The sequence below is a fragment of the Pseudopodoces humilis genome, chromosome 13 (assembly GCF_049639895.1).
Source record: "Pseudopodoces humilis isolate 2021_Gansu_Grassland_sample_001 chromosome 13, ASM4963989v1, whole genome shotgun sequence".
Classification (NCBI taxonomy): domain Eukaryota; kingdom Metazoa; phylum Chordata; class Aves; order Passeriformes; family Paridae; genus Pseudopodoces; species Pseudopodoces humilis.
Window position 1 is genome coordinate 18,036,070 of NC_142212.1, and position 15,831 is coordinate 18,051,900.

Genomic DNA, 15,831 nt, shown 5'->3' on the forward strand with positions numbered 1-15,831 from the left:
TTTGGATGGTCACAGGAGCTGCTCTGGAAATGCCTGCAAGAGGTAGGATTATCTCTTACTACCCCTCCACCTTTTCCTCCTGCACTTTCCCAATGCCAGCTTGTTATTTTATCAAATCCCTGGAGAACCAAGACACTTCTATTAATAATATTTATGCAAATAACCCTGAGCTGAATTAACATGACATGAGGAAGAAAGAGAAATCACTTTAAAGGAAGACTGATGTGGACACTGGGGGAGGCAGAGTAAGGCAGGAGTGTCCACCTACAACCATCTGAAAGGAAAAAAACTGATTTACTCAAAACTTCTTCAGGCCTATGTATGCACTTGTGATTTGTTGGGATCACTATTAACCCTTACTGCAGCATCTGGAGCAGCTCCCCATTAGGCAGACAGAATCCACACTTTAAAAACTTAAAATAAAGAGTTGTGCTGTGCCTGTGCTCCCAAGGAAAAGTTTTTAGTGCTGGAAAATCTCAGGTTTCATGGGAAGCTGCAGAATGTAAGGAACAGGAAACTGCAGCAGCAAACAGGACCTGCAACTTAATGCTAAACAGTGATACACTGAATAAATAATTATAAAAAAACTAACTCTTCTGCAGTATGTAATTGGGGTTATAAACATTGGGGTTTTTTCCCACGTTAGGGAAGAGGGAACAACCTGACTGGATAGATGGGAAATGAAGCCAAGGAAATGGAGGTGGATTTTTGCCCATCCTGCTGCAAACCTGGAGGCAGAGGTAGAGCTCAGCAGCTTGAGCACAACCATTTCTGGATGTATTAAACCCCCAATGTGTACAAGTTTGTAATAGGAACAAGCAACAACACTTAGAGGTATTCTATTATCCCTCAATGTAATAAATATTTATTAGAGCAATAGAAAAGAATGCATACAGATAACCATAGGATACACACACAACTGGAAGTTCAAGGATAAATTTCAACCTTTTCAATATGAAACAAGGTACTGGGTACATATCTCATGGAGATATAAAACTAGAAATCAAGTAAGAATACAATGCAAGCGCTGAAAAATGGGCAGTACAGGAACCTGGACTACAATTTTGTGGAACAAGAGTCACCCTTTGTTGCATGAAATATCACTATTTACTCACTAGGAACACCTGGATTTCCATGTCCCACCCACCCCCCTGTTTGCAAGTGTCTGAAAACAACACTGGTCAGCCACATGGAAAAGCAACTAATTTTTAACTCAATTCTAGCTCTCTATGTACAGTATATACAGCTCTTGCTTTCCTCAGCAGCACTTTGTCTCATCTGGAGCTCATCAGCTCATTTGCCAGCTGAATGCATATCAAGGTATTTTTTTTCTACAGTGCTAACACAATTTTATTAATCCTGGTTCTCCCTTTGTAGCTGTGTGTGTTGTAATAGTATTGTGAAATTAAAAAAAACCCCAGTCTCTAGGAGGAGATGCTTTATGTCACATGAACAGATGCTGGAACATTTTTTCATTTTTCATTTGTCATTGACATTGGTCATTCGCTGTGACCTCTCTAAAAGGTGGCTGATTTGACTGAAGCCACGACTCCAGAAGTCAAATGGACCAGGCTTGGTGTATCTTTAATTTACTGCCATGAAAGAAAGCACAAATTTCTCTGCAACAGCAGGTCTGAAGTGTTGTTGTACAATTTTTTTATATGCTAATATTGCCATGAACTTCCCAGACTCATGTGACAGTAGTGGGGTGCAGCTGAGAGCCAGAGCAGGTGGAACAGTTCAGAACTGGTTAAAGAGCAGCAGGAAGGAGAGGTCTGACTGTCAGTCTGAGTTCAGGGTGTTTGCAGTGCAGTGTGGCAGAGAAATGAGTGAGAGAATTTGGGGCTGCAGGTCTGGGAGCACCACGTTACGGGAGGGGGTGGCTGTCCCTCTCCATGGTGCTCCTGCCTTCCCCCAGTGCTGCCAACGGGGCACTTCAGCTCCTGAAACATGGGCAGGAGGGCAAACAAATCATCCTCAGGGTCTGGGAGTTTGGTTATGAATGAAGAACCTGTTTGGGAAAGGTGGAGAGATGAGGAGATGGATTTCAGAATTTCCTGAAGGGTGGGTGTTTAAGAAGGTGCTCGAAACACAGCTGGGAGATCATTTCTCAGCAGCAGCAGTGGAGGCCCTGCCTTTACCCTGCTCCAGATGGGATTTCTTTTGGGATTTCTTTCCATTTGGAGCAACTCCCACAAAGGGCAGCAGGAAAATTATCCAAACTCCTGGGTGATGGCACCTCCTTGGGAGCAGCCACGTGGTGCTTGTGGTGCCCTCTGGCTGGTAACAGCCACAGCTCTGATTTCATCTTCTCCACGTCAAATGTTATTTTAACAGTGCAGAACACACCCAGAACATTTCAGGGTTGCTGCCAAAACTGAGTTTCTCACTCTCCCTCCTAGCCCTGACCTCACAGTGCCATCCCTCCCCCTCTCTCTTACACTGTATCTGAAGTATGTAGCATGTAAACTCCTTTGGTTCAAGTATTAAGGCATTTTAGATTCCTTTTTAAAGGATTTGCTAAACTTTACATGGTATTTTTACTTCAACTTACAGTGAAATAGAAAGAATTTAAAAACACGTCAGGATAGAAGAAAAAAACATGCATTAACCACTGCAGTTTTTTTTTTTTAAAAAAAAAAGCACTTTAGTAACCAATTATTTTTTCCCCCAGCAAATGCAAATATATCAGCACAACATGGAATTAAGGGTCAAGGAAAATATTGTTGCTAAGAAGCCGGAGACACTGAAGGTCCTCGAGACTGATGGGCCAGAACCTCTTGCATCCATACCTGTGACAAAGGAAAAAATGAATCCAGGATTAAATAAAAACATGAAGCATGTGCTGTGCCACATTAGTACTCTTCCTAGATGCTAAGCAAAAATTACTGTCATTTTTTCTTAGAAGCATTGGAGATCTACAAAAGTACAGGAAGGGTTTAAAAATTACACAGGTGTCTTGCAAAATGCTGTGGTCACAAATGGTTTTAGTGCTCTGGTTTAGCTGACAAGGGGGTGTCTGGTCAAAGGTTGGACTCAGTGATCTTGGAGGTCTTTTCCAACCTTAATGATTCTGGGAGTCGACTTCCAAGCTAGTAGTTTGTTATTTTTTTAAAGGAGAAAAATAAAAAAACTTAACATTTTTGATACCAATTTACATGGTACTTTAGCAGTTCAGTAGGATGGAGTTTGCCATGCATAAGGGCACAAAGACTTTTCCTCTTTTCCTTTTTATTACCACACGACATCTAAGCATTAATTTTACTTTTTTTTCCCCCCCCCCCTCCATCAACAAAGGAAGCAAAGAGAAGCTGGGACAAAGGAAAGTGGTTCAACCTACTGGCTAGTCTGGGAATGAGGATCTGCTCGCTGCTGCTGCCATCTCCCCCCTCCGTGGTTGCTCTGACCTCGATTAAATAATCGTCCTGGAGCCGCAGCCACAGCTCGGCCGTGGTCGTGTCCGTGGTCAGCACGTCCACCCTGCTCTGGCTGCTGGTCCTGTAGAGAACCTGCAACACAGCACACCCTCAGCACCTCTCTGTCCCTCACAAACAAGGCTTCAGCTTTTGGGAGTGACGGGATGGAAGAAAAGAGCTGATTTTTGGTTAATATTCCAGGGTGGAATTACAGTTAAAGGAAGAAGGGAACATCAATCAAAGCCTTTTATTCCAGATTTAATTTAAAATGGCACAACGGATGATGATACTTATTATATATTATTTTTATTATAATAATAGGAAATAATGGGAGGTGGGACACTGGAACAAGCTGTGAAAATGTACTTCTTTCCAATACAACTCAGTGGGTAATCAGATCTTCAGCCTAAATCTTTTATTCAGGAATATATTATGTGGGATCCAGCTGTAAAGAGTTTATCAGGAGCATCCTCAGCTATGCTTTATACACACACTTATATGACACATTTAAACACTTCTACATTTGTGTGCTGATCAGATTTAGAGCAGATGCAACAGTGTAATTTCTGTCAGGGAAATGAGCATGGCCCACAGCAAGTAAGAGGAGAAAAGGTTTAAAAATATCAGTTTAATATATGTGATAATATATAATAAATATAATAAATATACCTGGCCAACAATGGAAGCTACATCCATCAGGCTGAATCTTTTTTGGTTCCTTTCAAAGTTTTATCCATTTGGGTAAGTGTTACACATTTAAAATAAGTGTTATGGATGTTTAAGTGTTTAAATGTTCTAAGATCCAGGTGGCATCCCCCAAGAGCTGAGCAATGCCAGCTTGGGGAGGAAAAGGGATTAGGGGACATTAGTGTGAGACACTGTTAGAATATGATTTAAAACCCCAAAAGAGACCCCAGTGAAATGGATTAGGGGTGGTTCTGTGCATCCTCTGAACACCAAACAGACGAGGAAATACCAGCTCTGGGCTGCTCCCAGCTCTGGCCCCACTGACCTTGTAGCCCGTGACCTCGGACTCGTTGTCCATGGCTCTGACCTCCTCCCAGCTCAGGATAACTCTGGAGTCTGTCACATTCCACACCACGTTTCCTGGAGGCTGGCTGGGAGCTTCAAACACACAACAAAAGCACGGCTTTAATTTAATTGGCATTGGTGATTGACTCACCAGCTCAGGTAATTGGCTGTCATTGTGTTTGGGGTGCAAAAGCAGCTCCAGTGCAGGCTCCTCTCTGTGCATGTCATGGTTCAGAGGCTAAATTTGAAAAACAGAAGGAAGGAGAAAGCCAGAATGGCACATGAATGTTGTTTCTGAAGTTGAAATTTGAAATTTCAATTTCAAACAATGAAATTGTTGTTTCTGAGTTTGAATTTGAAATCTGTTGCTGGTCCTTCATTCAATACAGCCAGACAGAAGCACGTGCCTTAGGACGTGGGTGATTAATTAGAACAAACTCTAATGATGGCAACAGACAATTTCTACTTTTAGTACAGCACCAAGAACAAGAAAATTCTTCACAATAGATTGCTAGACAAATTTAGTCTCACTGAATATTCAAATTTACCCACTACTGTTGATTTACTTTAAGATGTTTGTTACAGAAAATATTTGAAGGGTTTTTTTTTTTTCCCCTGTTGGTTCTTCCAACTTGAGTTGTGGTTCTGAACTGAGCCTGTGCCAGAAGTGGGCTTTGGCCAAGGAAATCTGCTGTGATTTTTTGTTCATTAGCAACCCAAGCCTGCAACTTGCAAAGCAGCTGCACGCTCTGGGCTCTGCCCCTTCGTGTACCTTGGAGCTGCCAAGCTTTCAGGGAAGCACAAACCTCTTCAAATACCTCAGGTTGGCTTCCCAGAAAATGGGTCCTGCAGTGACACAAATCAATGATTAAAATCTTTTCTAAATGTGTTAAGGCAAACAATTTACTGTTGCTGTCACCTAGTGGAGGCAGCTGCTGAGCTGTGCTTTGAGGCTGGAGGTTCCAGCTCTCAGCACTGAGAGTGGTTTTGAACACTTGTATCCATGTGCTTATGAGTTTTTTTCCTCTTATTTTTTCCCTCCTCTCTTCAATTCTTTCACACAGAAAGTTCCCTGCCTTCTTCCCATAAGCAGTCAGATCAAAACCCACCTGATTATACTCAAAAAACAGAAAAAAACCCGTGGGATTTAAAAAAATTATTCCAAAGTCAACCAACCACCCACAGCTATTTTTTTTTTCCCACTATTTGTCTTGTTCTATGTACTGAGGAAGATTTAACCTGATGTTCTAATAATAACCACTTCTTGTAAATGAAAGAGGAGATTGTTTCACTCCTGAGAATGAAGTGTTACAGCATGTATGAATCGTCTTCACACTGAGATACTACAGCTGAATTTCAAAGGAAATGAGTCATCCTTGAAATCCACAACAAAATATTAAGATGACATGTGGAAAAAAATGAAGAGTAATTATCCATAAAAGCTGTAAGCCTCTGTCTGTGGGATTCAGAAGGCTCCACTTGCTGCAGACACCAGAATCTCCAGCAATCCTCAGTGCTCAGAACTTCATTTGTGGCAGGTCCTGATCCATGGAGTCACACCAGGACATGTCCAAGGAGCTGCAGGGATTTCTGAGCTCTCAGGTGCTGAAAGCAGCTCTCAGACAGGAGCATTTCTCAGAATTACCAGCTGATGGACAGAACATTGGGTTTTATTTTAAGACTTTCCAAGTATGAAATAATTGTAACAACTTAGGCAAGTCTTCCCCACCCACCTGGCATTTTAAATAGCAATACTTAAACCTCGACTTGTTATTCTGGGCTGTAAACATGCAGATTTCAAGTTTAAAAGCAAAGATATTTTCACTGTCAAAGGCTCAATTTCAATTTTGAAATACACTGCCAACAGAACTGAACTATTTGTATTTCTTGATATGGCAAGAGTCTCTGAGCTGTACCTGGCAGGTCCTGTGGGGGAATGCAAATCCTTCACTGTGAAAACCACACCAATCACAAATATTCAAATTAAATTACAAATTGGGGTTGATTAAAAATCACACATTTGAATGAAAAATCAGTTTTCACTGCAGCAGCACAGAGGATTATTTCTCTTAGCAATTCAACTGATTTATTAAAATTTTCAGATTGACATTATATGCTTTTGCTTGCCTTATTCACCAGAAAGATCCGTGGACATAATGCAATTAATTTTCCTTTCTAATTATTCCAAATAGCAGTGACTTTCCCAAGGGCCTGATCCAGGTCCTGCTCACACCAGTGAGATCAGGGGCTTGTCCAGCTCTCAGCCACACAGCCCAAAAGTGGGGGAGACACTAAAAAAGGCCTGAAAATCCCTGAGCTGACCAGCCTGGCACCACCTCTAGTGAGCAGCCACAAAGATGATTAATTGGAAAAAATTCCCTTTCCCACGTCCTGCCCAGGCTGCAGGCAGTGAGTCACTTCAGATCAGCCAGTTCATGGTAATTGTGCATATAACATATTTATACTCTGGCAAATCTGAGTTGGTTTAGTCCTCAGTGATGGACTGACACTCATTTTTGCATAGAATAATTTCTGATAAACTAGCTTATTTCCTAATATTAATGCTCCAACTCCATCTGCTCATTAATGACTATTGCAGGGCATTTGACCCTTCAGACAGATTTAATTGTATGTTCTTGTGCCTCTGACAGAAACACTTCAAGACTGATGACCCTGATTGGGAGCTGTATTACAACGGAGGAGCACACTAAAAATATTTCCACTTGTAGAAAAATTAGTGCAGCCTTTGACAATCTGTTCTCCAGCTTAATTTCGCCTTTGCAGCAGCAGAGTGGCCTCTTGTGCAATTTGTTCAAGGGGAAACAGTGGACATGAAGGATTGTTTTGCATGAACTCCATGAGGTTCATTGCATTTCAAAAGCCATGCCCTAGAGAACTTATAAATATGTTATAGAACACTGAAAAATTCAACAAGTCTCTTTTTTTCTTTTTTTCCTCCTTCTAAATAACAGAGATTTTTTTTTTTTTTCCCCCCTTTCAATTTCTTCCAGTCATTAGCAGCATAATAAAGGTTCTGTGCAGGAATTACAGATCTTCCTTGGGCTCCCCTGGAATGGCTGGGTTCTTACTCACCCTGCTGAAGAGGAGTGTGGAAGCTCTGTGCTGGATTCCTGGGACTGCACGGAAACTGAGCTCACCCATACTGCAATTCCCAGGAATCCTGGAGAAAATCATGGTTTTCCCTCCCCTCCAAGTATTTGTGCCTCTCCCCACCCTGAACTGAGGTACTCACGTGGCTTTTTGGTGGTGGCATTGACAGTGGCACTGAAGGGCCCTGCTCCAGCGCTGTTGTAGGCACGGACAGCTGTGTAATAAACCAAGTTGCTCCTCAACCCCGTAATTTTTATTGATGTTTCATTCCCTGCTGCTTTTACTCTGTTTGAAGATTCTTCTTTTTGCCCATTATTCCAGTACCTAACCTAGGAGATAAAAACCAAACCCATTTAAATCCTGTATGGAATGGGCTGTTCACCCACAGCGTTGTACTTGATTCTTTCAAGTGGATTTTTTTTCTTTTTTTCCTGCAGCTGAAAAAGGTAGAAATACTGTTAAGTTTCAGAAATATGTTTACTGTGCAAAACTAAAATATTCTTATCCATCTGCTTCTCACGCTTGCTGCTCTTTTTGGTGTGACTGCAGGAAAAAGGCAATTGAAATATTAGATCTTGCTTGAACTGAAGAATGACAAGAGGAAAACCATTACTTCATTAAGAAGGAAACAAGCTCAGAAAAATGTACCTTATAAACAAGTTTCTTTGAAAGTAAATGTAATTCTGAAAAAAATGTTAGCTTGGAGTTATGTCAGACACGTGACTATCTATCAGCACAAGAAGCAAAACACAACTTCATTCTGTGGGTTTTTTTAATAAAGATAGAAAAAATTATCCTACTTCTGCTGCAGGAAGAGCAAGATTTGGGGTGAATCTGTGTGGTTGTGCTGCAGCCCGCACGACCCTTCTGCCCCACAGCCCTTTACAAAGAGGAGTGGATTTTATTTCATGAAGAGGGTCGATTCATTGCAATATTTTAATTTCCACAGACTCACCTCATAGCCCAGCAGCCTTCCATTGCTCAGCTTCCAGGGAATGGCTGTCCAGGACACCAGGATGGCTGAGGAGGACAGGCTGGTGGCTGACACTCCCGAGGGGGCCGTGCTGGGCTCTGAAATCAGCAAGGGAGAGGTGACTGTGGGAACAAACCTGTCCTTGTCCTGTCTTTATCCTGTCCTTGTCCTGTCCTTATCCTGTCCTTATCCCAGCCCACCCCACTTCCCCGAGCTGCTGCTGGCTTTCCTGGAGGAGCAGCTCAGGGGAGGGCTCGGGGCAGCCCCAGGTTGTGGCTGTACCTTCCTCGGCGGAGAACACCGTGGTGACGGCGCTGAAGGGCCCCTCTCCTTTGTTGTTGTAGACCCCGACCTTGACCTCGTAGGGCGAGAAGGGCAGGATGCTCTCGTTCCTGAAGACGTATCTGGGGGTGTCAGGAGAGGTCACCACGGTCTGGATCCACGTCGTGGTGCCCGAGGGGCGGAAGGCAACCACGTAGCCAAATCCTTCCCCGTTCTGCAGCTCCTCAGGGACGGGCTGGGGCAGAACAACACACAGGCCTGTCAGGCCACTGGGGATGCTGGGCAGCAAGAAACTCATGGACATGATGGAGGTGCTTGGCATCAAACCCTCAGCCAATTAACTCTGGTACAGCACAGCAAAAACCTGTTCTAAGGTTTGCAGTTCGAGAACAACTTTCAGGTATAATCTCTGGTTTTCACTAAGTATTCTGCCTCAAGACACTCTTCAGTAAATACAACTTTGCTTTCATCAATCCACAGCTCGTAAAAAATTAATAATTGCTTGGTCAGCTATTAAGAGAATCCAATACCACCTTCATATAGTGGCCTAAACCTTCTTCTGATGTGATTATGGTTAGATAATCACACAGAGTAGTCAATGCTAGGAACAGAATATTAACAGTTCTGTAAATCATTAAAAAAGGGATACATACTATAAATTGTATTGGTTAGCATGGGCATCAAGATTTAATGGTGGGAGAGCAGGAACTGCAAATCTGCACAGCAAAGCCCAATTCTTTGGCTTAACCATCCCCCTGCCCTCCTGCCTCCTTTTTAGCATTAACATTTGGTTTGAGAACTGAAGCAATCCCAGCCAAACTAAATTCCCTGGGCATTTCCATCCAGCACAGGGACACTGAGGGTGAAAGGAGCAAGGCCAGTGTGCAGGGCTCACATCACACATGGCACCGAGCACGTGCACATCCCAGAGGAGAAGCTGCTGCAGCCAGGGAAATTCAGAGAGAGCAGAAAGGAAAGAAAGAAAGAAGCTCTGTGAAGAAAACTTCTCCCCAGCAAACTTACATCCCACGTTATGACCAGCTCAGATCTGCTGCCTCCTCCCCCACTGACCTCAGAGGGGGGAATTTCGGGAACTGTGGAAAGGAAGAGCAGAGATGTCTGCACAGAGCAGAGACAAGAGAACACACCACCTCACCCTCTGAGTTTAACCCATGTTCATACTCCTTTTGCAATCAGGGTAAATGTTCTTGGGGTAGGAGGGGCAGCACTGGCAAGCCCCAGCCCTGACCCACATTCACCCTTCCCTGGGCCAGGCTGGGGTTTCTCTGAGCACCTGGAGAACCTCAGCAGCTCACAGATTACACCACGTCTTTAGGAACTTCTAAATTCACCATGGCTGTGTTTAGGAAGTTATAAAAACTGGAGACAAGCTTCATTTTTCTACAGTTAACTCAGAGAATGGCCTGGGTTGGAGGAGACCCCAAAGATCATCTTGTGCCAGGACACCTTCCAGTATTCGTGTTGCTCAGAATTCTATGTCCTTGAACACTTCCAGGGATGTCATGCACATAAATTGGGAAATGGCCTCATTCCAGGTGAACTGGGGTTATAACTGATGGGTTCTTCTGAGCCACATGCTTGTTACATGGAAGGGTTTCACTGATCAAACACCAGGAACAGAAAATCCCTGTCAAAATTAACCTCTTTCCATCCATTAATACCTTCAGACTCTGCCTGAACTGGCAGACTTTGGCACAGTAAATGCAGCTTAAATGGATTTACATGTCATGCTTCTGTGATGTTTAGCAATGCAACACAAACTGTCCCACAACTAAATGGAAAAATGTGAACAAACCTGTTACAGGCTTTTATATCCAATGGCAATTCCAAGCTTGTTTGCAAAGAGCCAAATATATGAACACTCCTTTTCTTTGTTAATATTCAAGATTCTTGAATTAAAAACAAATAGAAGGACCCACTAACCTGCCTCTTCAGTTCTTACTTTTTCTGAGGGCAAACTAGGCTCTCCACCTCCTATTTTGTTACTGGCAACTACACGAAATTCATATTCAACCCAAGGATTTAAATCCACTACTGTGCTTGTGAAGGTTTTCCCGTCGATCACATCCGGAACTGGGAAAGAGAAAGGGAAAAGGAAACTCAGGAACAGGGAGCCAGAGATGTTCCCACAGAGCCTGGGCTGGGAATTGTGCTCACCTGTGGTGGCTCTCTGCCAGCCCACGGAGAAGGGAGTCCTGGCCTGGATGGTGTAGGTGGTCACAGGGCTGTGGTTGTCCGTGCCCTCCTGCCAGGAGATCTGGGCAGTGGTGTCCGTGATCTCGTCCACCTTCACGTGCTCGGGGGGTCCTGGAGAGCCTGGAATCGGATGGGAAAGCAGGCAGAGATTGGGGAAGCAGCCTGGGAATCACTCCCAGCAGGATGGATTCCCATGTTTTCTTCCCTGGGGAGGAGGAAAACGATTCAGAATGGAATAAGAACACTTGTAATTATGGTTTTCCATTCACTAAACTCTGATAATTTCAACCTGAAATACTCTCAAGGGCAGAACAGATGACTGGGTTTTGGTTTTTTCACAAGAACCTTTGTTCAGCACATCCCTCTGTCTTTCCAATGTCTCTTCCTTCAGTCCTAAAGGTCCTCTTTAATCTACAGATACATCTCTGTAGTCTGAAATTTTTTTACCTACAACTTCTTTACTGTACAATGCACTGGAACAATTTTTCAGCACATCTGACCAGCACCCCAAGCTGCAATTCAGTCAGACATACAATCTTCAGGAAAAATCCTCACTCGGGGCATTTCCTGGCCAAAATGCTGAGTTTTGTTTCACCTGCACCAGCAAAGGGGGTTGAAATGAGTAACAGTGCATTAACAATGAGAAAATATCTGAAATATTTTAAAATACATTGAATAAGTGCTGATCACATAATGTGCTTTTCTAGATCAAAGCTTTTACTTTGCAATAAATGTAGCTGCAACATCAGCAAAGAAAGCCACAATTCTGGCTCAACTGTGAGGATTCCAGCTTGGAATGAAAAGGAATAATCCTGCATTGTAGGCTTTAAACCCTAGGACAAAGCCTCTCCTGGGCTCTGGCAGAATTTCACAGGAAGGATACTGGAGTTCCTGATACTTCAGTCTGCAGAGGCAGCAACTCCAACTGCATCAGAGCTGCCAGTGAGTTCCCTCCTGGCAGTGACCTGAAGGACTGGCAGTGAAAAAAGATCTGAAGTCACTATTACAACCCCCAGCTCCCAATTTCTCTGGGAAAAATCAGGCTTCACCCAAAACCTGAGATGTTATTCTCCCCAGCTGCAGGTCAGAATGACATAATTCAACTCACAGCCATTCATCACCCCATTCAAGCCACGGATTTGTTCTGTAACCTCCAACATCAATTGTTTCTATAGCCTACAATCTAAAAAAAGGTGGAAAATGTGATCCTGGGGCTGGGCTGGGCTGGGCTGTACCTCTCACGATGAGGTCGGCAGCAGAGGCCACACTGTCCACCTCTGTCTTCACCATGCACACGTACTTCCCACTGTGCTTCAGCTGGATGTTCCTGATCATCAAATCCCCTGAGGCACTCTGGGGGAACACAGAACATTGATTAATGCCAATAACCCCTCCCTTCCGTGTTTTCTTTGTCCCTGATGTTTTCTTTGTAAACAGAAAAGAAATCCACCAAAAACGTGAAGTCGCTGAAAAGCTGCATTGCAGGACAGCAAATTACTGCCCATCAGCAGCTCCACTCTTATTTGGGAGCGTTTTCCCAAAAAAACATGAGGTAATGTCCCTTTTTTGGGAGAAATGAGCTCCAGCATGGGGAGCTCATACTGGGGAACCCCCAGTAACCTCAGTGCCCTGTGGCCATTTGTCTCAAAGCCCTAAAAAGAGAAAAATGTGTTTTCTGTGGCCATCACCAATTTGATTTCCAGACAGAATTCATGGAGTTTTTATCTAGAACTTGTAAGTCAGGTCATGACAGATTTTTAAGGAGAGTTCAGATGTGTAAAAGACAAAAGCTGAATTCTGTCCATTCTCCAGGTGACTGTGAGCACTTTGATTTAAAGGCTGCAAGTTCTAGGCTAAATTTCCCGTTTTACAAGCCCAACTTCTATTCTTTGCTATTCACTGAGTATTTAATCTTCAGTTTTTTCCCCCATTGTTCTCTCTCAGATCACAGCATGTGGTTATTTCCTGGATCATGGGAAACAGAAATAATACTTGAATGAAACTGTAACTCCCTATCACATTAGGGCTCTCTGTGTACTGTTTGTTTTCTACACCACTGAACAGAGAACTTGATATTAAACCTTTGCTAGACAGTGTCCCTTAAAGAAAAAAATCTCCTCTTTGTGTGTAAACTGAATTACTGCCTTAACTCAGTTCCAGCTGAATTTTCCAGGTGGAAAACACTTCATATTTTAATTTTTAAATATAATTTTTTAAATTTTTAAATTTTTATATTTTTATATTTTAATTTTCTGGAGAAGCAGCATTTTCTTCAAGGAAAGAACCCTCATTTGTGGATATTTTCAGCTACTTTGGCCACCAATTCATGGGCAAACAGTAGTTTGGGAGAAAGGCAAAGCCATGACACTGAAGTTTATTTTAGTCTTGGAAAAAACATGAACCTTTCAAAACATTTGGTTATTTTTCTTTGTTTCAGCATTACAATGTCTCAATTCTTTATTCAACACGAGCTGAAGCCAATTCTGCCTGATTCCCTTCCATGTGTGTGCCTGGTCTTCTGTGAAAGCACAGATGGAAGTTGTTTGCAGGACAATTCAGTGCTGATTGCTTACAATAAATTAAAAGTTGAGTCAAAAGCAATCTAGAATCCATCTCCTTGATTGGGAGTGGATATTCAGGGAATGCCCAACACCAGCAGAGAATGCAAGTGAATCACGTCCTACACAAAGTGATTTCAGCAAACTCAATTTGAGACATCTCAACAAAGGAGAGGGGGCGTCAAAGAGAACAGTTTGACTTGAAATTAACCCCAGCAAAATGTTAATGCTGCATTTCAGTCATTTGGGGAGGTTTAGGGAGGGAAGGGAAGGGAAGGGAAGGGAAGGGAAGGGAAGGGAAGGGAAGGGAAGGGAAGGGAAGGGAAGGGAAGGGAAGGGAAGGGAAGGGAAGGGAAGGAAGGGAAGGGAAGGGAAGGGAAGGGAAGGGAAGGGAAGGGAAGGGAAGGGAAGGGAAGGGAAGGGAAGGGAAGGGAAAAAAGAGAAGAGAAAAAAGAGGAAAAAAAGAGAAAAGTTTGCAGCTCACCCCTCCAACCTTCTCGAAGTGAGAGGCGTCCCTCTGGAAGTCCGTGAGGGTCCCATTGAAGTACCAGGTGAAGCTGATGTCCAGCAGGGGATCGTGCTGCACCTGGCAGGGCAGCACCACGCTCTCCCCCACGGTGACATCCATGTTGGAAGGTGCCAAGGTGATCCTGGTTGGCTCTGCAGGGAGCACAGAAATTGGTGATTGGATTGTTCTGCGCCGCTGAGCTCGGCCTGACACGGACACCCCCCACGTTCCTCGGATGGGATCGGTGACAGCCACTTCCCAAGGATGCAGCTGGACCGGGAATGCTGCCTGGAGCTTTGTGTGCTTGCATTTCCCAGCAGGAGCTGCTGGGCACTGGGAAGGTGAACTGGAGCCTGCTGGGTGCAGCCAAGCCACGCCACCAAGCTGAATCCACAGGCAGGAATTGCCCTTCCACAGGCAGGCGGCTCTCAGCAATCCCACTGTGGTTTGAAGCAGCAGCAGCACTGGGCAGATGAAGAGCTGGCAGTAGGGAAGAACCTAATAAACCCCAAAAACTGGAGGAAATCCACTTCAGGAAGAACACAGTGGATATTTGGGTCCATACATCACACAGAACATAAATAGTGTCATTAAGAACAGCTCTTTGTTATTCCAGAATCACATTAACAGAGAAAAATTTCAGCTACTGTAAATACTGTAAAAATAAAATTTAATCCTAGGAATTCTCTGTTTATAATTCTATTATTTGTATATAAAGGGACATCAATCATTTAGGAGCACAGGCTGAAAACATGAAGCAGTTAATTCACTGAACAAAGTAATTCTGTTTGGATATGTAATGCAGTGGGATATTAGATAATTCTAAGTTTGGGAAATCTTTCAGCTGTTAAAATCTTTGAAAGAGAACATTATGAGAGAAAATATTTTTCAGATAAACTTCCCAAACTCCTGGCTCTTTTCATCCAGTATCTCAATCAGCAGCCAGGAATGGATGACTTGGAGGAAGGATCCCTCCGAACAACAATTCTGTATAAAATTTGCTTTTGAAAGACTGTGTTCTACTGCCCATGGAGCCCCTGAATGCTCCCCTGCAGCTGGAGTTTCCAACACATCTTTTTCCATAAGCAAACAGCATTTAAACCTCTTTTGGGCAAAACAGATTTTTCGACAGGAATATAAAATAACCTTGAAGATTTTTTTTTTGATTGACATGTTTTTTTCATAACAAATTAAAAACCCCCACAAACTTAAAAGCATAATTGCACTATTTAGTGTTTAGAGAAGTGAGAGGAGGGAGAGAAGCGTTCAGAACTCCCTCACATCTGAGAAATATCTTTGCCAAAGACAGAAAATTCCCTTAGTGTCTTTTCAACTAATAAAAGAGCTGTAACAGCTATCCTTTTATCTTTATACATTAAATAAATGACTTCTCACACTCTTTACATTCTACAACATCTCTTCAGGCTCCTGAGTCTGTAATTCCAGTTCCAGCCCCTGTGTCCCAGCTCACCCACCTGTAACTATCAAGCTGGTGGAGCCCCTGGCTGTTCCAAACTGGTTTGTGGCCAGGCACGTGTAGCTGCCAGCATCCCCCTTGGTCACGTTTGCTATCCTTAGTCCTCCATCCTTTAACAGTGTCATCCTAAAAAATTACAAGGAGATTTTTAAAAGTTGCAGCACTTGTAGACAAAATGCTTTCAACACCTTAGTGTTATCTAGGACATGTTAAAACTGTAAAATGAGCTCTCTGCCAGCTGAAACCAGGACAATCAC

General features: G+C 43.2%; 1 protein-coding gene across 2 annotated transcripts in view; it reads right to left on the reverse strand.

Annotated features, from left to right (window-relative positions):
• Nucleotides 1-896: 896 nt before the first annotated feature.
• The window catches only part of CNTN3 (contactin 3), a 92,994-nt gene continuing 78,059 nt past the window's right edge, over nt 897-15,831 (reverse strand). For both annotated transcript variants that reach the window (XM_014251529.2, XM_088061748.1), the window contains exons 10-21: nt 15,573-15,700; nt 14,074-14,249; nt 12,267-12,384; nt 10,993-11,151; nt 10,759-10,908; nt 9,838-9,908; nt 8,815-9,049; nt 8,515-8,630; nt 7,702-7,888; nt 4,429-4,541; nt 3,341-3,509; nt 897-2,792 (exon numbers count right to left, since the gene is read on the reverse strand). In XM_014251529.2, the coding sequence (XP_014107004.1) occupies nt 2,689-2,792; nt 3,341-3,509; nt 4,429-4,541; nt 7,702-7,888; nt 8,515-8,630; nt 8,815-9,049; nt 9,838-9,908; nt 10,759-10,908; nt 10,993-11,151; nt 12,267-12,384; nt 14,074-14,249; nt 15,573-15,700 (1,726 nt within the window). In that variant the 3' untranslated portion in view covers nt 897-2,688. The remainder of the gene's footprint in view (nt 2,793-3,340; nt 3,510-4,428; nt 4,542-7,701; nt 7,889-8,514; nt 8,631-8,814; nt 9,050-9,837; nt 9,909-10,758; nt 10,909-10,992; nt 11,152-12,266; nt 12,385-14,073; nt 14,250-15,572; nt 15,701-15,831) is intronic.